This window comes from Lotus japonicus, chromosome 1, assembly GCF_012489685.1.
Source record: "Lotus japonicus ecotype B-129 chromosome 1, LjGifu_v1.2".
In the NCBI taxonomy this organism is placed as follows: domain Eukaryota; kingdom Viridiplantae; phylum Streptophyta; class Magnoliopsida; order Fabales; family Fabaceae; genus Lotus; species Lotus japonicus.
The window spans coordinates 3,316,966-3,338,872 of NC_080041.1; the positions used below are offsets into that span (position 1 = coordinate 3,316,966).

General features: G+C 36.2%; 3 protein-coding genes across 5 annotated transcripts; 2 read left to right on the forward strand and 1 right to left on the reverse strand.

The window, feature by feature from the left end:
• Positions 1–4,927: 4,927 nt before the first annotated feature.
• LOC130733099 (uncharacterized) lies at positions 4,928–10,619 on the forward strand. Of its 2 annotated transcripts, XR_009017329.1 has the most exons (10): positions 4,928–5,494; positions 5,864–5,909; positions 6,112–6,190; positions 6,400–6,445; positions 6,530–6,628; positions 7,583–7,651; positions 7,755–8,088; positions 8,234–8,379; positions 8,468–10,117; positions 10,209–10,619. XR_009017329.1 is itself a non-coding variant. In XM_057585172.1 (9 exons), the coding sequence occupies exons 1-9, from the start codon at positions 5,033–5,035 to the stop codon at positions 9,920–9,922; spliced, it is 2,736 nt and encodes a 911-aa protein (XP_057441155.1). In that variant the 5' UTR covers positions 4,928–5,032; the 3' UTR covers positions 9,923–10,619. The 2 variants fall into 2 exon arrangements, 1 of the variants encoding a protein (XP_057441155.1); XM_057585172.1 differs by having other exon boundaries at positions 8,468–10,619.
• A 6,321-nt stretch (positions 10,620–16,940) lies between these two features.
• Positions 16,941–20,102, forward strand: LOC130733100 (protein MAIN-LIKE 1-like). Of its 2 annotated transcripts, XM_057585174.1 has the most exons (4): positions 16,941–17,229; positions 17,757–18,743; positions 18,828–19,588; positions 19,680–20,102. In XM_057585174.1, the coding sequence occupies exons 2-4, from the start codon at positions 17,762–17,764 to the stop codon at positions 20,001–20,003; spliced, it is 2,067 nt and encodes a 688-aa protein (XP_057441157.1). In that variant the 5' UTR covers positions 16,941–17,229; positions 17,757–17,761; the 3' UTR covers positions 20,004–20,102. The 2 variants fall into 2 exon arrangements, with proteins under 2 accessions (XP_057441157.1, XP_057441156.1); XM_057585173.1 differs by having other exon boundaries at positions 16,941–18,743.
• A 90-nt stretch (positions 20,103–20,192) lies between these two features.
• LOC130733101 (uncharacterized) lies at positions 20,193–21,700 on the reverse strand. The gene is made up of 3 exons (XM_057585175.1): positions 21,540–21,700; positions 20,599–21,467; positions 20,193–20,504 (listed from the first exon to the last, which is right to left on the reverse strand). Exons 1-3 carry the CDS (start codon positions 21,688–21,690, stop codon positions 20,310–20,312), a joined length of 1,215 nt encoding a protein of 404 aa, XP_057441158.1. The 5' UTR covers positions 21,691–21,700; the 3' UTR covers positions 20,193–20,309.
• Between the last annotated feature and the right edge of the window lie 207 nt (positions 21,701–21,907).

Consider the following 21,907-nt stretch of genomic DNA (forward strand, 5'->3'; position numbering starts at 1 on the left):
GAAGGGTGGTGATGGCGGTGAGTGGTGGTGATTATGGGAGTGGAGTTGGTGGTGGTGGCGATGTCAGTAATGACGGTGGTGGCAGTAGGGTGGTGGTAGTTGTGACAAGTAGTTTATACGACATAATCTTATTCATCTTAATATATAAGAGTAGAATGATGTATTGTACCAAACTAACCCTTATTATCACCATTTTAAATGTTAATATCTTATGTACAATCTTCATCCAAAAGATTTTTGTAATTAACATTAGCATCTTAGCTTTTTAAATAATGTGTGTTTATGTTTGCGCTTATGGGACGTAACAAGATAGGGACCCCATGGTCACTATACAATATATATATATATATATATATATATATATATATATATATATATATATATCAGCTCTAATTAGTAGTTATTTTGGACATGTGCCTTTCAAATCCATACTAATGTGCTGAAAAGTAATTTGAGATTTAAAATCTGAAAATATTAAAAAAGTCTAGAACATGGCCGCCTTTTATTTCGTCAATAGAACATAACTATCAATTTCTACCGGGCTTTACCTATTTATATTCATCATCTCTTGATTAATCTTGCGGTGATATTCTGGGTGATAAAATTATTTATGAAAGTGTTCATAATGTAGTCAATTCAGAACTAAAAAAAATGACCGTAAAAAAAAAAACTATAAAAAATATTGTCATCAATTATGATTATGATTTAACTTATTTTGACTATCATATATATTAAGAATGATTAACTAAAAAAATTCATACTAGGAATTATTCTCATCATCTTTAATTAAATAACATACCAAATTTACTTTATTGGATTTGGAAAAATATTAATTATATATATATATATAATTATGTGACTGAAAATTTCGAAGTAAATAAACATAAAATTTTGTTCGTTTTTATTATGATTATCTTATCTTTATAAAAATGTAAAATATATAAAGCACTAAATGAGAATTCAAATTTCAAAATTATTTTAATTATGAATCATTTTTAAAATAAATCAGGTATCAAATAATTGAAAAAAAAATTAAATTAAAAAATGTGATATAAAAAATTAACTTATGACTAAAATTTTGTTCCTATTAGATGCAAAATTAGTCAACACATTAAATAAATTATTAATCAAAATAAATCAACCTTTCGAAGATTCAGATAAATATGTGTGTGTGTGTGAGAGAGAGACATAGAGTATAGAAATGTCATGTCGAGATTAGATAACAATAGTATTTATATTTAAATTACATGATTAAAAGCTCTCATGGGGAGGAAAATTTTACTTGAAAATACTTCTACATAAACTTCAATATAAAATTAATTTTAATAAGATTTCATTGGTTTACAATATAATTTCATGTTAATTTTTTGTACATAATAATATAGTCCATTTTCATTTTTCGTGAAAATTGCAGAGATAAAATTTTCCTACGGGGAAGAACATTTTAACAAGAAAATACTTTCATGTTAAACCTAATAGAAAAATAAATTTTATATAATTTAAGTATATTTTTATAATTTTTAAAATGATTTTATGGTTAAAATATATAAAAAAAAATTGAAATTTTGGAGATTTTGTGATATTCTTTGTGTTTTTGTTTTGTTGAGTGGTAATAATTTTTAGACTCTTAATTATAGCAAGTAAAAAAAATGACAAATATTGATTTTATTATATCAATTTTATTATCTTTCAAAAAAATTGTTAAGAATCATTGATACATTTTGCCTAAATTATAATATCAAAATTTGGCATGCAAGGCACGGGTAAGAAACATTAATACTTATTTAATGGGGAGAAATTTTTTACATGAAATACTTCTAGATAAAAATTTATTATAATTTTAATAAGATTTCATCGGTTTATAATATAGTTTCACACTAATTTTGTACTACATAACAATATAGTCCACCTTACAGGGAGGAATTTTTTTTTTCTTTCTTAAACCTAATAAAAAATAATTTTTCATATAATACAAGTATATTTGTCATAATTCTTAAAATATACTTAGAGGTAAAATATATAAGAGTTTGTGAAATTTTGGAGATTGTGTAATATTTGTTGTGGTAATTTTTTTTTGAGTGCTTATTTTTTTTAGTTTCTTAATTCGATTTTCTAACACCTAAAAAATCAAAACAGGAGATGACATAGACAAACACATATCAGCAGAACTTCCTGACCTCATCCTATATCCAAAGCTATATAAGGCGGTTTCGTCTTATATGGTTCACGGGCCATGTGGTGTCATTGATATGAAATCTGTTTGCATGGTGGATGGCAAGTGTTCTTTCAAAAAAAAAAAAAACCAAAATTGCACCACTATTGATGACCATGGATTCCTTATATATAAGAGAAGGAAAACTGGAATTACTGTCTTAAAAAAATGTGTTCCTCTTGACAATGGGTAACTTTATTTCGTAGTTAACAAGATGACTATTACATCTTATAAGTTGATGAACATCTGATGCAAAATTATTATTGTCGGTTTAAGGTTCGTTCTATTTCCTTTACAATTAAATAAATCTTTCTTGATTATATCATAAATTTTGTAGGTACATTGCAGTATTGGCTAAAACTTGGATGACTAGAAATAAATGCAATGATGTAATAATTTATGACTTTTCTTTCACAATCATGATTTGTGCTACTATCACATTCTTTGTTTTCCATGAAAATATGTGTTTATCGTCTGCTTTATTGGTGATTCCTTATATTTATAATTTGTACTATTGTGCTCATGTTCATGAAGAATGTGAAATAAGTTCATCTTTAACTCAATCAGGCTTAGAAGAGAAGTTTTTTTGTTCACTTTGCTTAGCATTTCAGACTCTTCTATTTCATATGTTGTTGAATATATTTAAAAAAAATCAAGATATTGATTAATGTATCAAATACAACAGACATATTCCCGTGTAACGCATGGGTAAAAAAATACTAGTGTTATTTATAATTTTGGTTTAACTAATTGGTTTGTAAAGTAAATCTGAGGCAGCCACGTCAAAATATATAACGACAAATAAAAAGCTTCACTTAGCAGAAAAGTAAGAAGTTATATACTTTATATTTCCCTTCCCAAATTCTCAACATTTTTGTATTTAAATAAATAAATAATTGTTAAATCTCAATTAAATATTTATTAATATAATCCGTCTCTAAAGTACACCATTTTTTTTGTTACACACTATTTCTGAAAATATTATATATTAATTTGATTTTTTCACAAGAAACTAGCATCTATGGAAGAAGTCAGATTTCAATATGCTTCAGTTCTTATCCCACCATTCCTCTCACAATCCAAAACATGCTTTCTGATTCGCATGAGCTGGATCTTCACTGTCCCATATTCACCCCAATTCGTTCCTGGTCCAAATTCTGAGCAAAACGCGTCCTAGCAACCAATAACGTTATTTATGTTCTATAGCAATAAAATTCTTTTTCCATTCATCTTTTTGTTATCACTTTTTTCAAGAGTTTAACTATACATTGAAAAAAATACAGTCATCCAATTAAAATTAATAACTTAATATGTCATAATTAAATTTAAGTTAAAAATATTTAAAATTAAAAAATGGAGAAATATATTTAATAAGCTGGTCGCAACGATTAAAAGTAACTGTATGACATCCTAAGGTTGAAAGTTTGATATTTAGGATTTGATATGCCATTTTGGGAAGCCATTTAGTCTTTATAACATCTGAGTCGAATATGATTTCCTCTATAGATAATACATATCGTAAACCAAAAAAAAAAGATATGTCTAAAACTTCTTACATTGTCCATAAATATAAATTAAATCCATATATTTAAGAATTCACTAAGAGAAAAATTTACAATATATACGTGTGCGTTTGAATTTCCGTTGATCTCAATGTTAATTCATGTTTAAGTTAATATGTCAAAATCTTATTTCTCTAATCCAAGCTAAATTCAACTTGACAAATTCTAACTTTTTCGTTGGTGCATTAAGATATGTGAATCACGTTGACGTTGACTCAAATGCCAAAGCAAACATACGGTACTAATAAAGTTGTCTAAATCACTAATGATAAAAATTGGTAAAAATCACTCTAACTTTAGATAGTCAAATAATATTTTAACATGTGTCATGGGTTATAATTTTTTAAGACAAATATCAAAATATTATTAGATCAGACCACCTAAGATAAATTTGAGTGATTTAAAAGGAAGATCACATATCTCGGTTTCTCTCATGTGATAATATACTCCTCTTTCTTCTTTATTTAAAAGGAAGATCACATATGATCTCTTGGGTGCAACACCTATGAGAATGATTCATACCCTTCTTGTTTTTTCACTTCACTTCTTTGGCACCACCGCATCCCATGTGCGTTAATTAGCTTCACTAATGTATTTCGGCCATTAATTAACTTCAATATGTCCCCTGAACAAAGATAATTACATTGAACAACTTCAAACATACAATACAAGCCCCTCTTTAGAAAAAGCTTGCAATGTTTACATGTGTAGCTCAAAACATGCATGTCTCAAATCCTAACTAGGTTCATTAATTAAAATGACATAAAAGTTAGCAGTATTCAATGGATTGTAAGAATCTAAGATATATTCATCAAGATCATTTCCTTTCCAAAAAAAATCACAAATTTACGCGCCACAAGTAAAAAAAGGGGACAAGTGACGAAAGATACGGGCAGCAGGCAAGTGAAGTCCCGGGCAGCACAAAACGCCGTCATTCCCAGCCAGTTACGCCGTTTCACACACACAAAATCAAAAAAATAAATATTAATTTTTTTTAATTACCATCACTTTATAAAATAAAAAAATTAATAGAAAAAACAAAAAAGGAACCAGTCACAGTTACTTTACTTACACTTACACAGTTACACACACACACTCATCCGAACCTGAGGTTCGGGTCTGAACACCGAGGCTTGAAAAAACAAGCGAAGGCAACCCACCCTCGAAAATAATGGAACCCCAAACCAAACCAAGAGAGAGAAAGTAAGACACAGGGTTTTAGAGAGAGAAAGTGAGTGAGCACCATCAACAGCGATAGATGATGGGTCAGATCGTGCGTAGGAAGAAGAAGGGTCGTCCTTCCAAGGCAGATCTAGCTCGCCGCTCCGCCAACGCCAACTCTCCGGCGACGACTGCACAGTCCACTCTCCGTCGCAGCCGCCGCCCGAGAAATGTCAGGTACAACATCGATTACCTTGATGAAGAGGATGAGGATGAGGATGAGGATGAGGATGATGATGAGAGGGGGAGGGAGAAGAAGAAGCTCAAGCTGGTTGAGAAGCTGAACCAGGGGGTGGAGGAAGAGGAAGAAGATGAGGAGGATGAAGAGGAGCAAACGCCGCATCCCACTCGCGGAAGGTCGCGTGTGGAGCACGCGCAAGAGGAGGATGAAGAAGAAGAAAATGGGGAGGAAGAAGAAGAGGAAGAGGAGGTTGTTGTTGAAGATGAGCAAGGGAATGAGGATGAAGATGAAGAAGAAGAAGGGGTTGTTGTTGTTGAGGTAAGTGCTAATTGCATTTTGGATTTGGAAGAGTGTGTGTGTGTGTTGTGTCATTGTGTGTGTGTGGTGAGACAACAAAGTGTCCAGCTCAGCTGAAATCACTGAGATTGATTTTCTTTGATACCAATTGGTCCATAGTTCAATTCTCTCTCTCTGTTTCTCTCTCTAGGCCTCTCTCTCTCTCTCTCTCTCTCACTCTGTCTATGTCGGGATTTTGGGAGAGACAACCTACGAAGTGTTGTCTGTCTACATCGCAGTCTTTCTTATATAGATGCAGTCTTTATGTCTTTTGAATGGTTTTTTTTTTGGGATTACATTATTAATTATGTGTGTGTTTGTGCCTTCTTGGGGTTGGTTTTCTTGTGACAGGTAAAGGGCAGAAAAGTGGATTCTAAAGGGCTCCACTCTGGTTCAGGTTTGTGTATGTGTATGTGTGTGTTTATGATTTGTTGTTTCGGTTGTAATTCTTCATAATAATGACTGCCCTCTTTGTTTTTCTTTTTTTAATGTAACGTGTTGGATACTGGAATGGGTGCACTGACCAGTGTTTCTGTTATTGCATCTTTCTCTGTGAGCTTCTTTCTCAAGTAGCTTTTTTGTTTTGTTTCTGCTGTTAGGAACTCCTTCGAAGGTTGCTTATGTGATTCCATTACCTGATAAGAGGACCCTGGAATTGATCCTTGACAAACTTCAGAAGTAAGTGGTGAATGATTTTTGGACATGTTTGGATTAGCTTATTTCTTGTTTGAATTAGAAGCTACTCACATATGTTTCTCTCAGAATTGATTTTGACTTTAAAATCAATTATAGAAGAATTTCCAAACATGCACAACATCTTGAGTTATTGCATTGTTTTTTGGTGTTTTTTTCTTTCTTTTTCTTGACTTGGGGATGAATGATGGCAGGAAGGACACATATGGCGTGTATGCGGAGCCAGTTGATCCAGAAGAGGTGTGTGGATTTTCATTCCTGTAAATTGTTACTTTCGCTTTTCAAAAGCAATATGAGTTGAAAGTTCAAGTTGTTTTACTGCAGCTCCCTGATTATCACGATGTGATTGATCATCCGATGGATTTTGCCACCGTGAGGAAGAAATTGGCAAATGGGTCTTATTCTACCTTGGAGCAATTTGAGGTGTGTTAACATGTATGATCTGTTCGTGGTTGGAGTTGGGGGAGGTTTCTTTTCTTTTCTGAGATTGATTGTTTTTGCAATATGATTGTGCTGGTTTTCTATGCACTTCTTTTCACTTGTTCTAAATGTTAGAAAGTTCACACATTGTCATGTACTTAATTAAGCATAACTTGCTTTCATTTTGGTTTAGTGAATTCAGTTCAGCAAGGACTGCTGTTACAAGTAACATGTGATGTGTGAGTTGTGAGCAAGAGGTTGGCACATGCTGTTGGCAAGAGATGAAACATATAGGATGGCTAATTTGCCTGGAAAACAGAGTTTGTCGAGATTTTGGTCACTTGTGCTGACAATGGCATGCGACAGGCAGTAGTGATTGGCGTGTTTTTGAGAGATAGTCACGGGGGACATTTGTAGGAGTATGTTACTAATGTGGAAGAATTTTTTCAGATGTCAATCTGTTTGTAACTTGCCTATTATGGCGTTGATGAATGATAGTCTTCCTAACTTGGTATTGCAGTTTAACTCTTGGGGACATAGAGCCCTAAAATTTTATCCTCATGGTATGGTCTTTCTTAAACTAACTTATCAGCAACCCAAGCATTTGCATAAATAAAATTATGGCCAATGTCACCCAAAAACACCACCCTCATTTTTTTTATCTTCTTCGTGTATTGCCATGAAGTTTAGGTGTAAGGGATCAAGGCCCACTTTGTCTCTGGCTTCTTATTCTTTGTTAGTGTTATTCAAGTTGTAACGTGTGAGCGGATGTGCTAGATTTAGTTTTTTCTTGACTAAGGTTTCCTGTATTACATAAGAATCCTGAGTTTTGTTTGCTCTATTATCTGAACCAATTTTAAACTGTGTATAGAGATTTTCTTTATGACAGTGATATACTGAAAAACAAATGATTTTACTGTTTTTATATTGACTTTTGAATGCAATTGTCGCATGCAGAGTGACGTATTTTTAATTTGCTCAAATGCAATGCAATACAATGCACCAGAAACTATATACCACAAACAGGTATAAAGATGACCGATTTCCCTTGTTTCCCTTTTAAAACTATGGCAACTAACCATATTTTGTGCTTGACTGCTTGCTTTTATGATCCCTGCACTGATTACAGGCACGATCGATACAAGAACTAGCAAGGAAAAAGTTTGAGAAGTTAAGGATTGACTTTGAACGCTCTCAGAGTGAGCTGAAATCTGAACAAAAAACAAGACCTAATTCCTTGGTGAAGAAGCTAGCAAAGAAACCGCTGGGTCATGCTTCACAGGAACCTGTTGGCTCTGATTTCTCCTCAGGTGCAACTCTTGCTACTATTGGAGATGTGCAGCCGATTTCCCATGCAATTCAAGGCATCATCTTTGAAAGACCTGGCAACATTGATGGCCTTGTGGAGGGGAATGCTTTCTCAATTGATGTTAATCAAGAGAAAGCAGACGACTTTTTATCAGGTATCACAAAAGAGTTCAAGCTCTCCTCTGTCTATTCTGTAATTTCTGTTGCATTGTGCCTTCATTATTCAATTTTTGCGTTTTCTCATATTAGGATATTAATGTCAACATCTAGCTATTCTCTTTTGACTCTTCATTGTTTCAGGGAGGGGTACTCTCTCCAAGTTGGGAAGGAAGTCATCTGTACAAGACTTTGAACATCGTGCTACTTACAATATGTCCAATCTACCAGCCACCAGATCTGATTCAATATTTACGACATTTGAGGGTGAAATTAAGCAGCTAGTTACTGTATGTAGCCAAAGGAGTGAATTCTGATCCTTGAATAGTTTAGTTTTCTTATCTTGTTTAAAGCAAAAAATGTATTTTTTGGCTACAGGTCGGACTTCAAGCTGAATATTCCTATGCCAGGAGTTTGGCTCGTTTTGCTGCTACTCTAGGACCAACAGCTTGGAGAGTTGCTTCCCAAAGGATTCAGCAGGCACTGCCATCTGGTTGTAAATTTGGTCGTGGTTGGGTGGGAGAATACGAACCGCTTCCAACCCCAGTATTAATGCTTCACAGACGTTTCCAGAAACAACCTAGTCTGGTAACAAAGTTCCAGTCTACTGATTTAGGGAAGGATGACAGAAATCGTAAGAATGTGGAATCCATCACACAACATCCTGTTAACGAACGGATGTTTGATGGAAAACAGCCGTCAGTTCGTCCTGGAAGTGGGCTCACACCAGAAGGAAAACCATCTTTATTTGGTTCTGCTGGAATAAGACCCAATGCTTCTGTCAATCACCTTCATCAGCAACCCAATGTCCAAACGCGGAACCAGGGCAAGCCTGAGAATAAGGGTTTGAAGCAAGTCGAGTTGAACTCTTTACCCTCTAGTGATCAAAACAATGCCAGTCTAGTTGCAAAGCTTACAAGTAGTACTCCTCCGGCGGTGTCTAAGCCCCGAGAGATTGTACCATGTAGCTTGACACCGCCCAGAGAGATGGTACCAAGTAGCGTGAATATTTCACCGTCTGTACCTTTCAAGCAGCCTGATACTAATGGAGTTGTTAGTGGAGAGTTGCCCAATGGAAAAGTCAGGAATATTAACATAAATAGACGGATGACCTGTCCATCATCGGAAAGTACATCAAGCCAAACAGGCAGAGCTGCTCCCTTTGCTGCCCATGGGCAAGAGCAGACTCTCAGCGATCCGGTTCAGCTGATGAGGATGTTAGCTGAAAAGGCTCAAAAGCAACAGACTTCTAGTTCTTCTAATCATTCCCCTGCGGATACTCCACCAGTAACACCATCGGTTCCATCAAGTCGTCGAGAAGACTCAGGCAATGCTGCAGCGGCGGCTGCGCGTGCATGGATGTCTGTAGGGGCAGCAGGATTTAAACAAGGACCTGACAATTCTAGTTCTCCCAAGAACCAGAATTCTGCAGATTCATTGTATAACCCGGCTCGAGAGTTCCATCAGCACATGTCACGAATTAGGGGCGAGTCAGAGTTCCATCAGCACATGTCACAAATGCCTTTCCAGCCTGAGAAGAACAATTTTCCATTTCAGGCACTTGGACCCCAACCTATCCACGGTCACACAGTTGGGGTTTCGCAGTTTCCGAACCGGCCTATGGTTTTCCCTCAAGTGGCAGCTTCTGATCTATCAAGATTTCAAATGCAGCCGCCTTGGCGAGGTGTCCGACCTCAAAATCAACCAAGACAGAAACAAGAATCACTTCCTCCTGACTTGAACATTGGTTTCCATTCACCTGGGTCACCTGCTAAACAATCGTCTGGTATGCTGGTTGACTCTCAGCAACCAGATCTGGCTTTGCAACTATGACATCGCACTCCAAATGTTTCCACAAGAATTTGACTGATGGAATTTCGACTCCTGTCATCGGATGTTGATTTTGATCCAAAAAGCCCTGCATAAAGGAGGAAAAGTTGAGCATTTTGTTACTGCTGGGTAAGATTGTTATCCTTTGGATGCTTATGTTGGGGACGTTATGGCTTTTTAAGTAGGACTTGGCACAAGGTAAATTGGAATGACTAATCAGCTTGCTTATGATGAGAAGACTTGGGTGGATTTGGCAGATAATAACATCACAACTTTCCATCTTTTTCAGATTAGGATCACTGAGAAGCTGCAAGAGTGTGTTCTTTCCTGGAGTTGAAACCATTGAAAATGTCTATTGATTCCTGTTGATGCCTTGTACATTCGTTAGAAATGGATGAAATTCAGTTGCCTAGATATTGATTTGATTAGTGCATGTTTGGAAACTCTTCTACAATTGATTCTACGGTCAGAATCAATTCTGAGGAAAGCTTCTGTAAGTAGTGTCTGTGCTTTGGAATTGATTACGATGAATGAGAAGCTGATCCAAACGTGTTGTTAGATCATTACTTAATCTCAATTGATGGAAAGGCACCACCACTTCCTAGCTCTTAATGATGCTCTTATTCTGTACATGAGATCTTTACATTTTTTTTAATTTTATTCTTAGTCATGCCCCTAAAGGGAAAAACTTTTGGCTTCACCATGCTTTCAAAATTTTCAAGTTATTGGAAGTTTGGAACATCTCTTTTTTGGGGCAATCAATTCCAAAAGTATTGGGATTTTGGGAAGTTGAAGCACCTGAGATTACATGAAATGATGAGACCGGACAACAAATATAAGTGGTTCCCACTTCCAAATTTGCAAGGCTTAAAGGAACATAATGTAAATGCTATGTTTGGATATCCGTTGACACAAGTGAAAATAGACGTTAGTCTTAACTTTGAGGTAAAAAGTAAATAGAATTCTTCATATTAATCGAGATAAAAATCTGTTCATTGAATTCAACTGATATTCAAACAGATACATAGTGGACATACGGTTGCAGCCTTTGTGCCCTTTGAAGCATGTATTGTTTATTTCAAAAACTCTTTTAGATAATTTCCAATCTGTTTTTCTTAAAATATACTCATCCAATTTCCTTTTTTTTGGAAAAAAACTTGAAGATTCACGAGGTACGGCAACTAGTTAAGGTCAACGATGTGCCACCATTTATTCATTGCATATTCATAGCTCTATTTTCTTCACTTTTATGATGTTTTCCTTTCTTTTTAGGCAAAACACTTCATTCATGTGATGGCCAAAAGTAGCGAACCAGGATCATTTTTATTTTGGACGCCATTCTTTTTGGTCTAAAGGGCTCTCCCTTAAGTAGTTGGATATGTATGTATATTGCACTGAGATTTGTACTTAAACAAGATTGAATGAGTTTAAATGAGATATCAATTGAGTCTAACATGAACGAATTTTTATATGAATCCATACGAATAATACTTTCATTTCCGTCTTGAAATTTATGCTAATATTTGTTTGCAAAAGTGTCAATGGATACCTAAACATAATTTAACCTATTATGATCAATTATGCTTTTGATGGTATTAATTAGGGTATGAAGTAAAAATTACAATGTGCACTCCTTTGCAAATAGGTTCGGTCGAGCTAAACCTTGCGTAAATAGACTTGGCCAACTTAAAAATCTTAAGACTTAAGTCTGCCTTGTTATAAGTTTTTTTTCTTCATCAAAATACTATAGTTTTCAAATGAATTTTCCATTGATCTTCTCTTTGTTTCAAACATTATTATTACTCTGAGTAAACTTGCCTTGAATATTTTCTCTAAGTCACAAATCTAAACATCCACAGTCGAGCTATTATGAGTAAGGTATGATATATATAGTATCAGAATCGGAATCAAGAATATCGTTGTATATATGTAGCCTCCAAGTATAACGCTTTCATCTTGATTTAACCACTGTAAATGATCTACCAATAACAACATGTAATACAATTGTGAAGGGAACAAGACAAATTACAGTGACAAATCAATGGCATGAATCTAAATTTCTCTAACAAGTGGGAGATCACCATTTGGCAGAAAGACGTGCAAATGAAATCCGAGGGCTTTGCTTTTGCTTACCAGCGTTGTTGTTGGATGCTTTTTGCTTCGTGTTTCTGAGAACACAAACATCACCATCGCATATGTATCTCTTAGATTGTGTTGTTGATGGTGATGAGGACTCAGAGAAGCACCCAAAGATGTTTGAAAGATACATAGCCATTGAAAAATGAATGAGATCGATCTGCAATATTCCAATGCAAATTCTCAAAAGAATATAATTGAGATTGTGTGCTATATGCCATATTCTCTTGTATATATATGTATATTGATAATAATTGTGTAGGTTGCAAACGTTGTCTATATGGTCAATGTTGGGTAGCTGGTTATTAGAAATCTAGCTGCTATATGTGATATTAATTAATTAATTTGTGGTTGTTCTATGTTTATCAATTCAAGGATCACGCACGCGTTCCCTACACTAAGTCAAATCAAATACTTGTAGTTGCATGTATATTTGTCATGAAACGTGTTGGAATTAGTTCGTTTTGGTTGCTTATTTTTCTTCCCTTGTGTGTACGCAGTACGCTTTATTTTACCATTTGGCTTTCTATGGAACTATTTTTCATTTAAGATTTCTCCATCATTTGGTTCATATATAATATAATTATATATATATATATAAAAAAGGGGGCTGTCATTCTACCTAACACATACGACTAAACATGTTTTTGGGGAAATGACGAAATAAGATACCGATCGAAAATCTATTACATGGTTAAATGAAAATCACAAAATTAAAACAAATTATGCTCAATGGTCTATTTAACAAATCAATCTTCTCTACCTCTTCTCACTTTCTGTCGACCAAATAGGAGTAGAAATTAAGTGTCACATTATCTTCATTTTCAGTCATATTAAACAACTTATAAAATATATTATTTCTAATTTCTTTCTTTCTATTTTTCTTATCTGTTCTCTCATTCTCTATTTTCTATTTCTCTCCTAAATAAAATCCTATTGGGATGAGATTCAAATGCATTTTAAATTGACTCAAGAGCAGATAAATCATTAAGAAGAAAACTTAGATACAATTGTATATGTGCAATTTTTTCAGTTGTTACACGCGTGGCCTGAAAAGAGGAAGTTGAGAAAATTAATTATACTGTTGATTCGGGTTTTACATGTTGTTTTCTTGGGTATTTTAATGTTACTTAGTAAGTAAATTAGGTTATTTTAGCATTTTTAATGCATTTAGTATTAGTATGGGCTGAGGCATTTATAGGATTTTATTTGATTTATTAGATAATTTTACCCTTTTTCGATGGTTTGATGTGTAGAAATTGTGTGCTTCTGTCAAGGTACAACGCCCAAGCACCAGTACCCATGCAGTGCCCAGGCGCCAGATTTGACACTCTTCTTCTTGATGAATTTTAACTTGCTAGCGTCAGATTGCAACATACCCAAGAAATAGAGGCAACTTAATTTGGAGCATTTGGAGCTCTGCTAGAGCTTGAGATGTCTTTCCAAATTATGGACATGGGTTCTTTTACTCTTCTTATTTATTCTTCTTCAAGTTGTTTAATTATTTGTAACTTAACCTCATGCCAAGGGGTGATCGATGTAGTTAATTCCATGACTATGTTATGATCATGAATCGGTTTATGTATGAGTCTCATTTTATCTCTATGAATCTTTTTCCTATTCTTATTTGCACCAAATGACCATTGGGTTTTTCTATTTAGTTCATGCTTTGTTGGAAAGTGGGTTTGGATTATAGTTTTGGAAAGAGGTTAATTGGAGTTTTTATCATCTTAGAAGAAAGAGCAATACATGGTTGTAGTTACTTGAATGTTGAACTATTAATGTACGCATTAGTTATTTAGGTTAATGGATTAACTCTAGTAAATTGGTAGTTCCACTTATCTGAAAAACTAGATATTATACCCGTGCGATGCACGAGTTTATTTACAATATTTTTTAACGTAATATTAAAATTAGGTTTAAATACTCTTGAGGTCCCTGAAATTGTCCGTCGTACGAAAATAAGTCCCTGAATTTTTTTTTTTCCGATTCCGGGTCCCTAGAATTTTTTTTGATCAAAATAAGTCCCTGAGCGTGTTTTAAGCTGAGGTGGCTGTATTTAATCCTACTCACTTTTTCCACGTCAGAATCATGGTGGTCTAGCTACTATTATACATGTAAATTACAAAAATATCCCTTTATTAAATTGTTTTTCCATCTTTCTCCTTCTCCTTCCATCATCACCCTCTCCTTCCATCATCACCATGGTATAACAGCACCACCACCGCCACCTGCCCCGGCCGCCGTCACCTGCTCCGGCCGCCGTTAGTTGGTTATTCTTCTTCTTCAGTTTCATCTTCGTTCTTACTTTCGCTTTTCACAAATTCAACATTGGAACAAAATGGAAAAAGGTTCAATTTTTATTCATGACCGATGCTTTATTTGGAACAAAAAAGCTTGAATCCCTCAGATCTGGTTCATTGTTCGTGGAATTATCTTAGACAAGAAAAGAAGAAGAAAGGGAAAAGTAAGCATTAAAAATTGCCAATTTGTTGAAGAAAAAGGAAAACGTCAATGTCTTTCAATAGCATTTTCTAAGAATCAATTGGATCTGGAACCTTGAGTTGAAGTTTCTGGTTCTTCTTCTTCTTCTTAATTTGGCAACTGAGATTGAACCAGAACCAGAACAAGAAGCAGAAGAAGAAGATGGGTTTTTCATGGAGCAACAACATCAGCAACAGAAGAAGAAACAGTTACCCTCACTCACCTCCACATCTCCCTCCTCCTTACTACTACTCACACCACCATCATTCATCATCCGCAGCCGGCAATCCCCCTTTATTCTCCATCTCCTTCTACCTCTGGTTCTCCATCTCCTTCCCTTTCTTCCACAATCCCCCTTTATTCTATCTTAGGTTTAGTTTTGATTTTGATTTAGGATTAGGGTTAAAGGGGAATTAGGATTAGGGATTAATTTTAGTGTTTTTTAATTTTAATTTTTCATTAACTAATTAAAAAATTATTAATGCAGACGTGGAAAAAGTGAGTAGGATTAAATATAGCCACCTCAGCTTAAAACACGCTCAGGGACTTATTTTGATCAAAAAAATTTTCTAAGGACTCGGAATCGGAAAAAAAAATTTTAGGGACTTATTTTCATACGGGATACAATTTCAGGGACCTATAGAGCTATTAAGCCTTAAAATTATTATACTTTAAATTAATATAAAAATATTTTTCATTATAAGTATTATAAAATTAAAAATAATTATCTTGAGACAATTTAGAGTTTTTTTTTTTTGTAAAACAACACATACTTAAATTTAATAATTAGCATTGAATTAGTTTTAATAATTTAATAATTCATTTATTTGTTTATATGAAAAATAATTATGAAATTATGAAATGTTTTGTATTAAATAATAAGCTTTAATATCTTCAAATAAGATATAATAATAACATAATTCGTTTGCTTTTTATCAACAAAAAAATAATTTTAAATAAATTATTAAATTAATAGCTCTTTAAAAAAAACTTAAATAGTGTAAAATAGTATCTATTAAATTTAAAATTATTTAGTTTTTTTTAATTAGTTTCCTTTGTTATGCCTTCTCAAGTCATTTGCACTAATATATAATGGATCAAAAAATATATTTAATTTTTTTAAATCATACACAGATACCTTATTGTGAAAATTTTAATTTTAAAACTATTTTGTCTAAATTATTTACTAATATCATATTTTATTATTATTTAATTTGATTCTTGATGTTAATTTGGTTATGTAGGCAAATTTGATTTTTTTTTATTATGAAGGATAGTGAGTAGGAGGCCTTCATTTCTACTATTGTATTTACTACTATGATTCAAGTCTCCTTCACATATATATATATATATATATATATATATATATATATATATATCTTGTGTAGTTTTTATCTGTTTACCGTTCTGTTCTTGTTTTTTCATTTGCCTACTTGAGAAGGGATGTTCTCAACTCTTTTATATCATTCAATATATTTCTCCTTTCTAAAAAATATATATGTATAACACACAGAGACAAAATATACAATATTCGAATCCGAGACATTTCTTAAAGAGAATAAAGCATCCACAAATATAATTAAATCAATGTTTTATTAAGATATTTATTTACATAAATTATTTTGATATTTTTTTATTCACATGTAAATTATGTGTACTTTTATCAGTGTAACAACTTTTTTGTCGATAAACATCAGAGTAATATTTTATTAGAGTGTCTTATTTCACTCTTTTTTAGAGAACTAAGTGTTATGTCCTGGAGCCTTTTGTCATAATCTGTCCTATATTATACAACAAACATAAAAACTATTTGGTAATTGAATAACTTATTGATTTGATTTTTTTGTTGATACGTTTTTAGTTTAATGTATATAATACAAAGGAAATTGTTTTTTTTTTTGTGTTTTTATAACAAAATTTTAATTGAGTTTTACATTTTAGTATGTAGCTGAATAGCTAATGAATTGGACAATTTTATTCAATTCTGATATTTTAATTTAATTTATTTAATACAAAGTGACATTTACATTTTAGTAAGTAGTGCAATAAATTATGACTTAGGAAACTTTAATTAGTTTTTTATTTTATTATTTAAGGTATTAATATACAAATGAAGTTTTTTATCATTTAATGCATTTAATGTAAAGGAGTGCAACTGAAGATTATCTTTCTCATAAGATACATCCTATATATATATATATATATATATATATATATATATATAGGGAATGCTAACTTACTCCCACTTGATTTTGTGAAGGAGTAAGTTAGCAACCAACACCTTTTCTTGTAGAGAAAAAATACCCCTACTTTTTATTTTTAAAAACACTTAAACTTTAGGTGTTTCAGTAATTTTGCCTTTCCACCCCTTTTCTCGGGAGTTGGGTTTGGGGCCCCCCCTATGGGGCTCCGCGCCCCACTTAAAGTGGGGAAATTACGGAAAAACCCCCTTTACAAGAATACGGAATATTAAATTTCGTATTCAATACGGAATATAAAGTTCCGTATTATATTACTATGTAAATGACAGGGGTTTTTCCAAAACCCATTTCAGCGCTCCAAAACATTTCAAACCCTTGCTCTCCAATCTTCGAGACCGACGATCTCCTTGCCTCAATCATCATCTGGAAAGTGTACCATCGTCTCCATCATCAAACCCATTCTCCCCATTCATTGCATTGAACCTAGAGGTAAGTAAGTTTGGATTTCAACTTGAATTCACCATTTAACTTGGAATTATGGAATCTTGCAACCCTAGGGTAGTCGATTTATGCTTAAGTAGATGTTATGTTGGCTGAAATTGTGTATAAATTGGCCTTTGGGGCGAGTTCCATTCATGCAATGTCGTTAATGGATCTCTGGTTCGATACGGAACATAATGTTCCGTATTCAATATGAAACTTAATGTTCCGTATTGGATACGAAACTTAATGTTCCGTATTGGATATGAAACTTAATGTTCCGTATTTGGTGTCTGTTTAGAGTTATAAACTTAATTTATAAAATGTTTTTATAAAACTTAATATAATTAGCTTAGTTTATTTATAAAACCTAATCTAATTAGCTTAGTTAATTTATAAAATGTTTTTAATTTAGTTATAAACATCGTGAATTATTTAGTGATTTTATTTAGAGATTTAATTGAGAAATTTAGTAATTGAGCGAGTATAATTTATTCAGTGAATTTATTTAGAAAATGTTTGCTCTGAATATATAGTGAGAATGAAGAACAGAAAGAGGTCTCGAGCTAGTGAGGATGCGGGGCCTACAGAGGATAGACACCGGCGATTACATGCTTCTAGCCGGCGCGGCGATCAAGCTGCGACCTCTCACGCGGTTGAGGCTTCAGCTCCAGCTCCAGTTGATTCTATGCAGTCGCCCATGGTAGAGGCTTCAGCTCCAGCTCCAGTTGAGCCTACTGATCGAGTTCCTACTCCGCCGTCTCCCATGGTTGAGGTACCTCGCCATGAGTCAGCAGGCGAGGAGTCATCAGGCGAGTCGTCATCCGGCGATGAGTCATCCGGCGATGAGTCATCCGACGAGGAGTCATCCGGCGAGGAGGGGTCATATGACGAGGATAGTATTCCTCCTCCTGATGTTGATGCTGATGTCGTGCCAGAGGCACAGGGTGGCGAGGAGGACCTGATCCAGAGGTTGCCGCCGTTTCCGGGGGGGCCTGTTGATCTGTCGCTTCTCACGCATTATGCTGATCACAAGGCTCCCTGGACGTGGCATGCACTCCTACGCACAGACGAGCGGTATGTGGACCGTCGACACTTGAGGGTGGCCACAGCTGGGGGGAAGGTTTGGAACCTTGCTTGTGATGGTGATTCAGACAGTCACAGGAGGGTTCGAGAGTTGATTGAGCAGACGGGTCTTCATCAGCTACCCTGGTGCAGCTACTCGGAGACAGATGCAGGCCTCATTTTGGCCCTTGTGGAGCGATGGCATGAGGAGACTAGTAGCTTCCACATGCCGTTTGGGGAGATGACCATCACCCTGGACGACGTGTCGGCTCTTCTCCATCTCCCAATGGGGTCGAGGTTCTATACGCCTGGGAGGGGGGAGAGGGACGAGTGTGCAGCGCTATGTGCTGAGTTGATGGGAGGATCTGTTGCTCGTTATCATGCTGAGTTTGATAAGAACAGGAGCCAGACTATTCGCTTTGGGGTCTTGCAGACCCTGTATGATGCTGCGTTGGAGGGTATGTCTTAATTATTACTTGATTAAATAGTATCTATTATTATTGTATTGTTATTAACTGTTAACTGAATTCATTTCATTGTAGAGCACCGATATGAGGACGCTGCACGGATTTGGCTGGTGAACCAGCTAGGCGCGACGCTCTTTGCTAGCAAGAGCGGTGGATACCACACGACCGTCTACTGGATAGGTATGTTGCAGGATCTCGGTCGAGTGTCCGAGTACGCGTGGGGCGCAATTGCGCTCGCTACGTTGTACGACCAGCTTGATCGAGCGTCCAGGAGGGGGACGGCCCAGATGGGAGGTTTCAGCTCACTCTTGCTAGGATGGGCCTACGAGTACCTTTCTGATCGCGTCATTATCCGGAGGGCGGATCCGGAGTACTCACAGGACCAGCCTAGGGCGCGGCGGTGGGTTATGTCCCGGGTCGGGCATGCAGGCCTCGATGAGAGGCGAGTCATGCTCGATGAGCTGACGGTGGATGACATTATATGGACCCCATTTGAGGACCATCGGGCTCATCGACCACGGGATCAGAGGGCCATGTATTCTGGCTACATCCGGACGCCATTTGGCCGTGTTGTTCGACGACATCTACCAGAGAGGGTTCTGCGCCAGTTTGGCTACATCCAGGATGTCCCTCGACACCCCTCCGAGATCCAGACGACTGGGTCCCTTGCCGAGACCGCAGATGCTGCCTATGCTGATTTTGTGCCGCACCTGCGCCCTCAGGGGATCCCTGTTACTCATTCGGGAGAGGCTGTGGAGGAGTACATGAGGTGGTATGGCGGTGTGTCCCATCGGTTCATCATCCCTGATGATAGGAGGGAGGAGTTCAGTGCTGTGGTAAGTTTGAATTTTATTTTTCATGCAATTGTGATTTTTTGTTCATGATATTTTATTTGTACACTCACATTTATGTACATTATTTTTGCAGACGGTTGTGCGTCGGGTCGTGGACTTGTTGGAGCAGTCACTGGAGGTGCCAGATGCTCTTGCAGTTGGCACGCATGCCCGATCCCTCACTGAGAGGGCGCTGGATCTTATTAGATCCAGCGCATTCATCGGTACCCAGGGAGTAGCCTTTGCTGCTGTCCGAGGAGCTGGAGCTGCAGGAGGCAGAGGTCGTGGAGGTAGAGCCCGTGGAGGCAGAGCCCGTGGAGAGGGTGCACCTGCAGAGGGCGCTCGTGGAGGCAGAGCTCGTGGACCTAGAGGTCGGAGGGGTGGCGGTAGGGGTGGCGGTAGGGGTCGGGGCGAGTGACTGTATATTTGTATATATTTTTTTGTGTACTTTTATATTATGACATGTGACGACATTGTATGGACTCTTTTTATATTAACCACGCTTTCTATTTCCACCTATTATGTTTGGACTCTTATAATGAAAAATAACCTGTATAACTACACCGTGAATAATGAAAGGCAAGATAAGTAACATAAGGCCCATCAATATACCAATGACCATCAAATTACTATTATTAAAAGCAGCAATGAACAACATAAGGGCAAGGCCCATCAGATTAATATTACAGAGCGTTTACAAATGAATATTACACAAAGTGTGGCGTCAGTCTGTGGTGATGTCTACATAGCTTTGGTGACTAAGAGGAACACCAAAAGTAACAAACCAAGCTTCTAATTCTGATGTGAACCTGTGTAAACGTGTAACATATGGGACGCACCAGCTTACTGATATAGGATCAACATACCGTTCCCACTGGAGAGCAATTGGCGGCATAGAATGTCCAGGAGTTAGATGGAGCTACATTATAGAGAATAACAATAAAATTAGATAACTTACAAATACAACAAATTAATTCACAAACTGGATATTAGTGTACGCAATAAAAAAATACCTGTACAAAGTGATTTATCACATGACCAACAGCTATAACACGATGTACAGGAGGTGGACCTTCTCCTCTTAGTGGAAGGTATGACCAACAACCCTGAGAAGAGATGGATATGAAAACCACTTGGAACCTGGTTGCTACAAGGTATCCCATCTCTGGCAGTTGCATCCATTTATCCTCGGTAGCCGGATGACCAGGAAGAAGAGTGAGTCGAGAATGTAAGGCATTAACCACATGTCTGGACCACATTTCATCATACAATCCTCTGTGTCGTTCAAGTTCGTCTATCAACGCTTCCCTAACACATGGCCAACCTTCCTCACCTGATGGTAGTCCCAGTAATGCAGCAATGGCTCTATAGCCACAGTTACCATCGTCCTCAACATTCTGAACTGTGTGTATATATGGGTGGAAAAAGGATGGAAAATGACCCATGAAATAACTTGTATCAGACTTCTTCACACGCTTCTTCTTCTTTGGTGGTTGCGAAGCCTTCTTTGCCTCTTTGATCTCCCTATCAACATGCTCAAAACCTGAAGGATCACGAGTCAAGGATCCTATTGCTTTAACCTTGGGTGGTTTTCTTTCGTTCGCCTTAAGAGTGCGCTTGGACCTTATCTGAACCTCAGGAGTACAAAGTGAACTGCTTTCAGGACAATAGATAGCTTGAAGCTTCCTCCTTACCATACTCTGCCCTCCAGTATCCAAAGAACTGAAATAATGTGTCAATGCCTCAACTTCTGGTTGCATATCTCCATGGTTCATGCCGCAAATATGGTTGCTGATAGTATCTGCAACAGGTTCAGGTACATGCTCCCAACTCAGTCTCTTCCAGAATGGATGAATTGACTCATATGGAATTCTTTCATAACCTGCAAGTTCACAAAAGTGTCACTTTCAATAACAAATAGAATTAATTGACAAGAGAGTGGTTGACCGGTGACCTGCAAGTTCACAACCGCAAGGTAGTCCATGAGTCTCTCTCAACAAGCAATCGCATCCGCCGTAGGACTTCATTCTTATATGTTCATCGTCGATGAGCTGCAGGCATTTGTTTGACACAAATCCTCTAATATTTGTGTAAAATGGGAACATGAAAATGTGATCAATTCTGTGAATACTGCGCTCAAACGATGTTAATATTTCAGTATGTCGATTACATGTCAAACTATGCGACGCATCCCAAGAAGTGGCTAGGTCACCCTTGCAATCCCGCAACATCTTCTTCAAACTGGCATGTGCACCCTCAGCCCTGCAAACAACAAACAGATATCTTATTAACTCTCCAATGTAAACAATCTATCAAATGAAA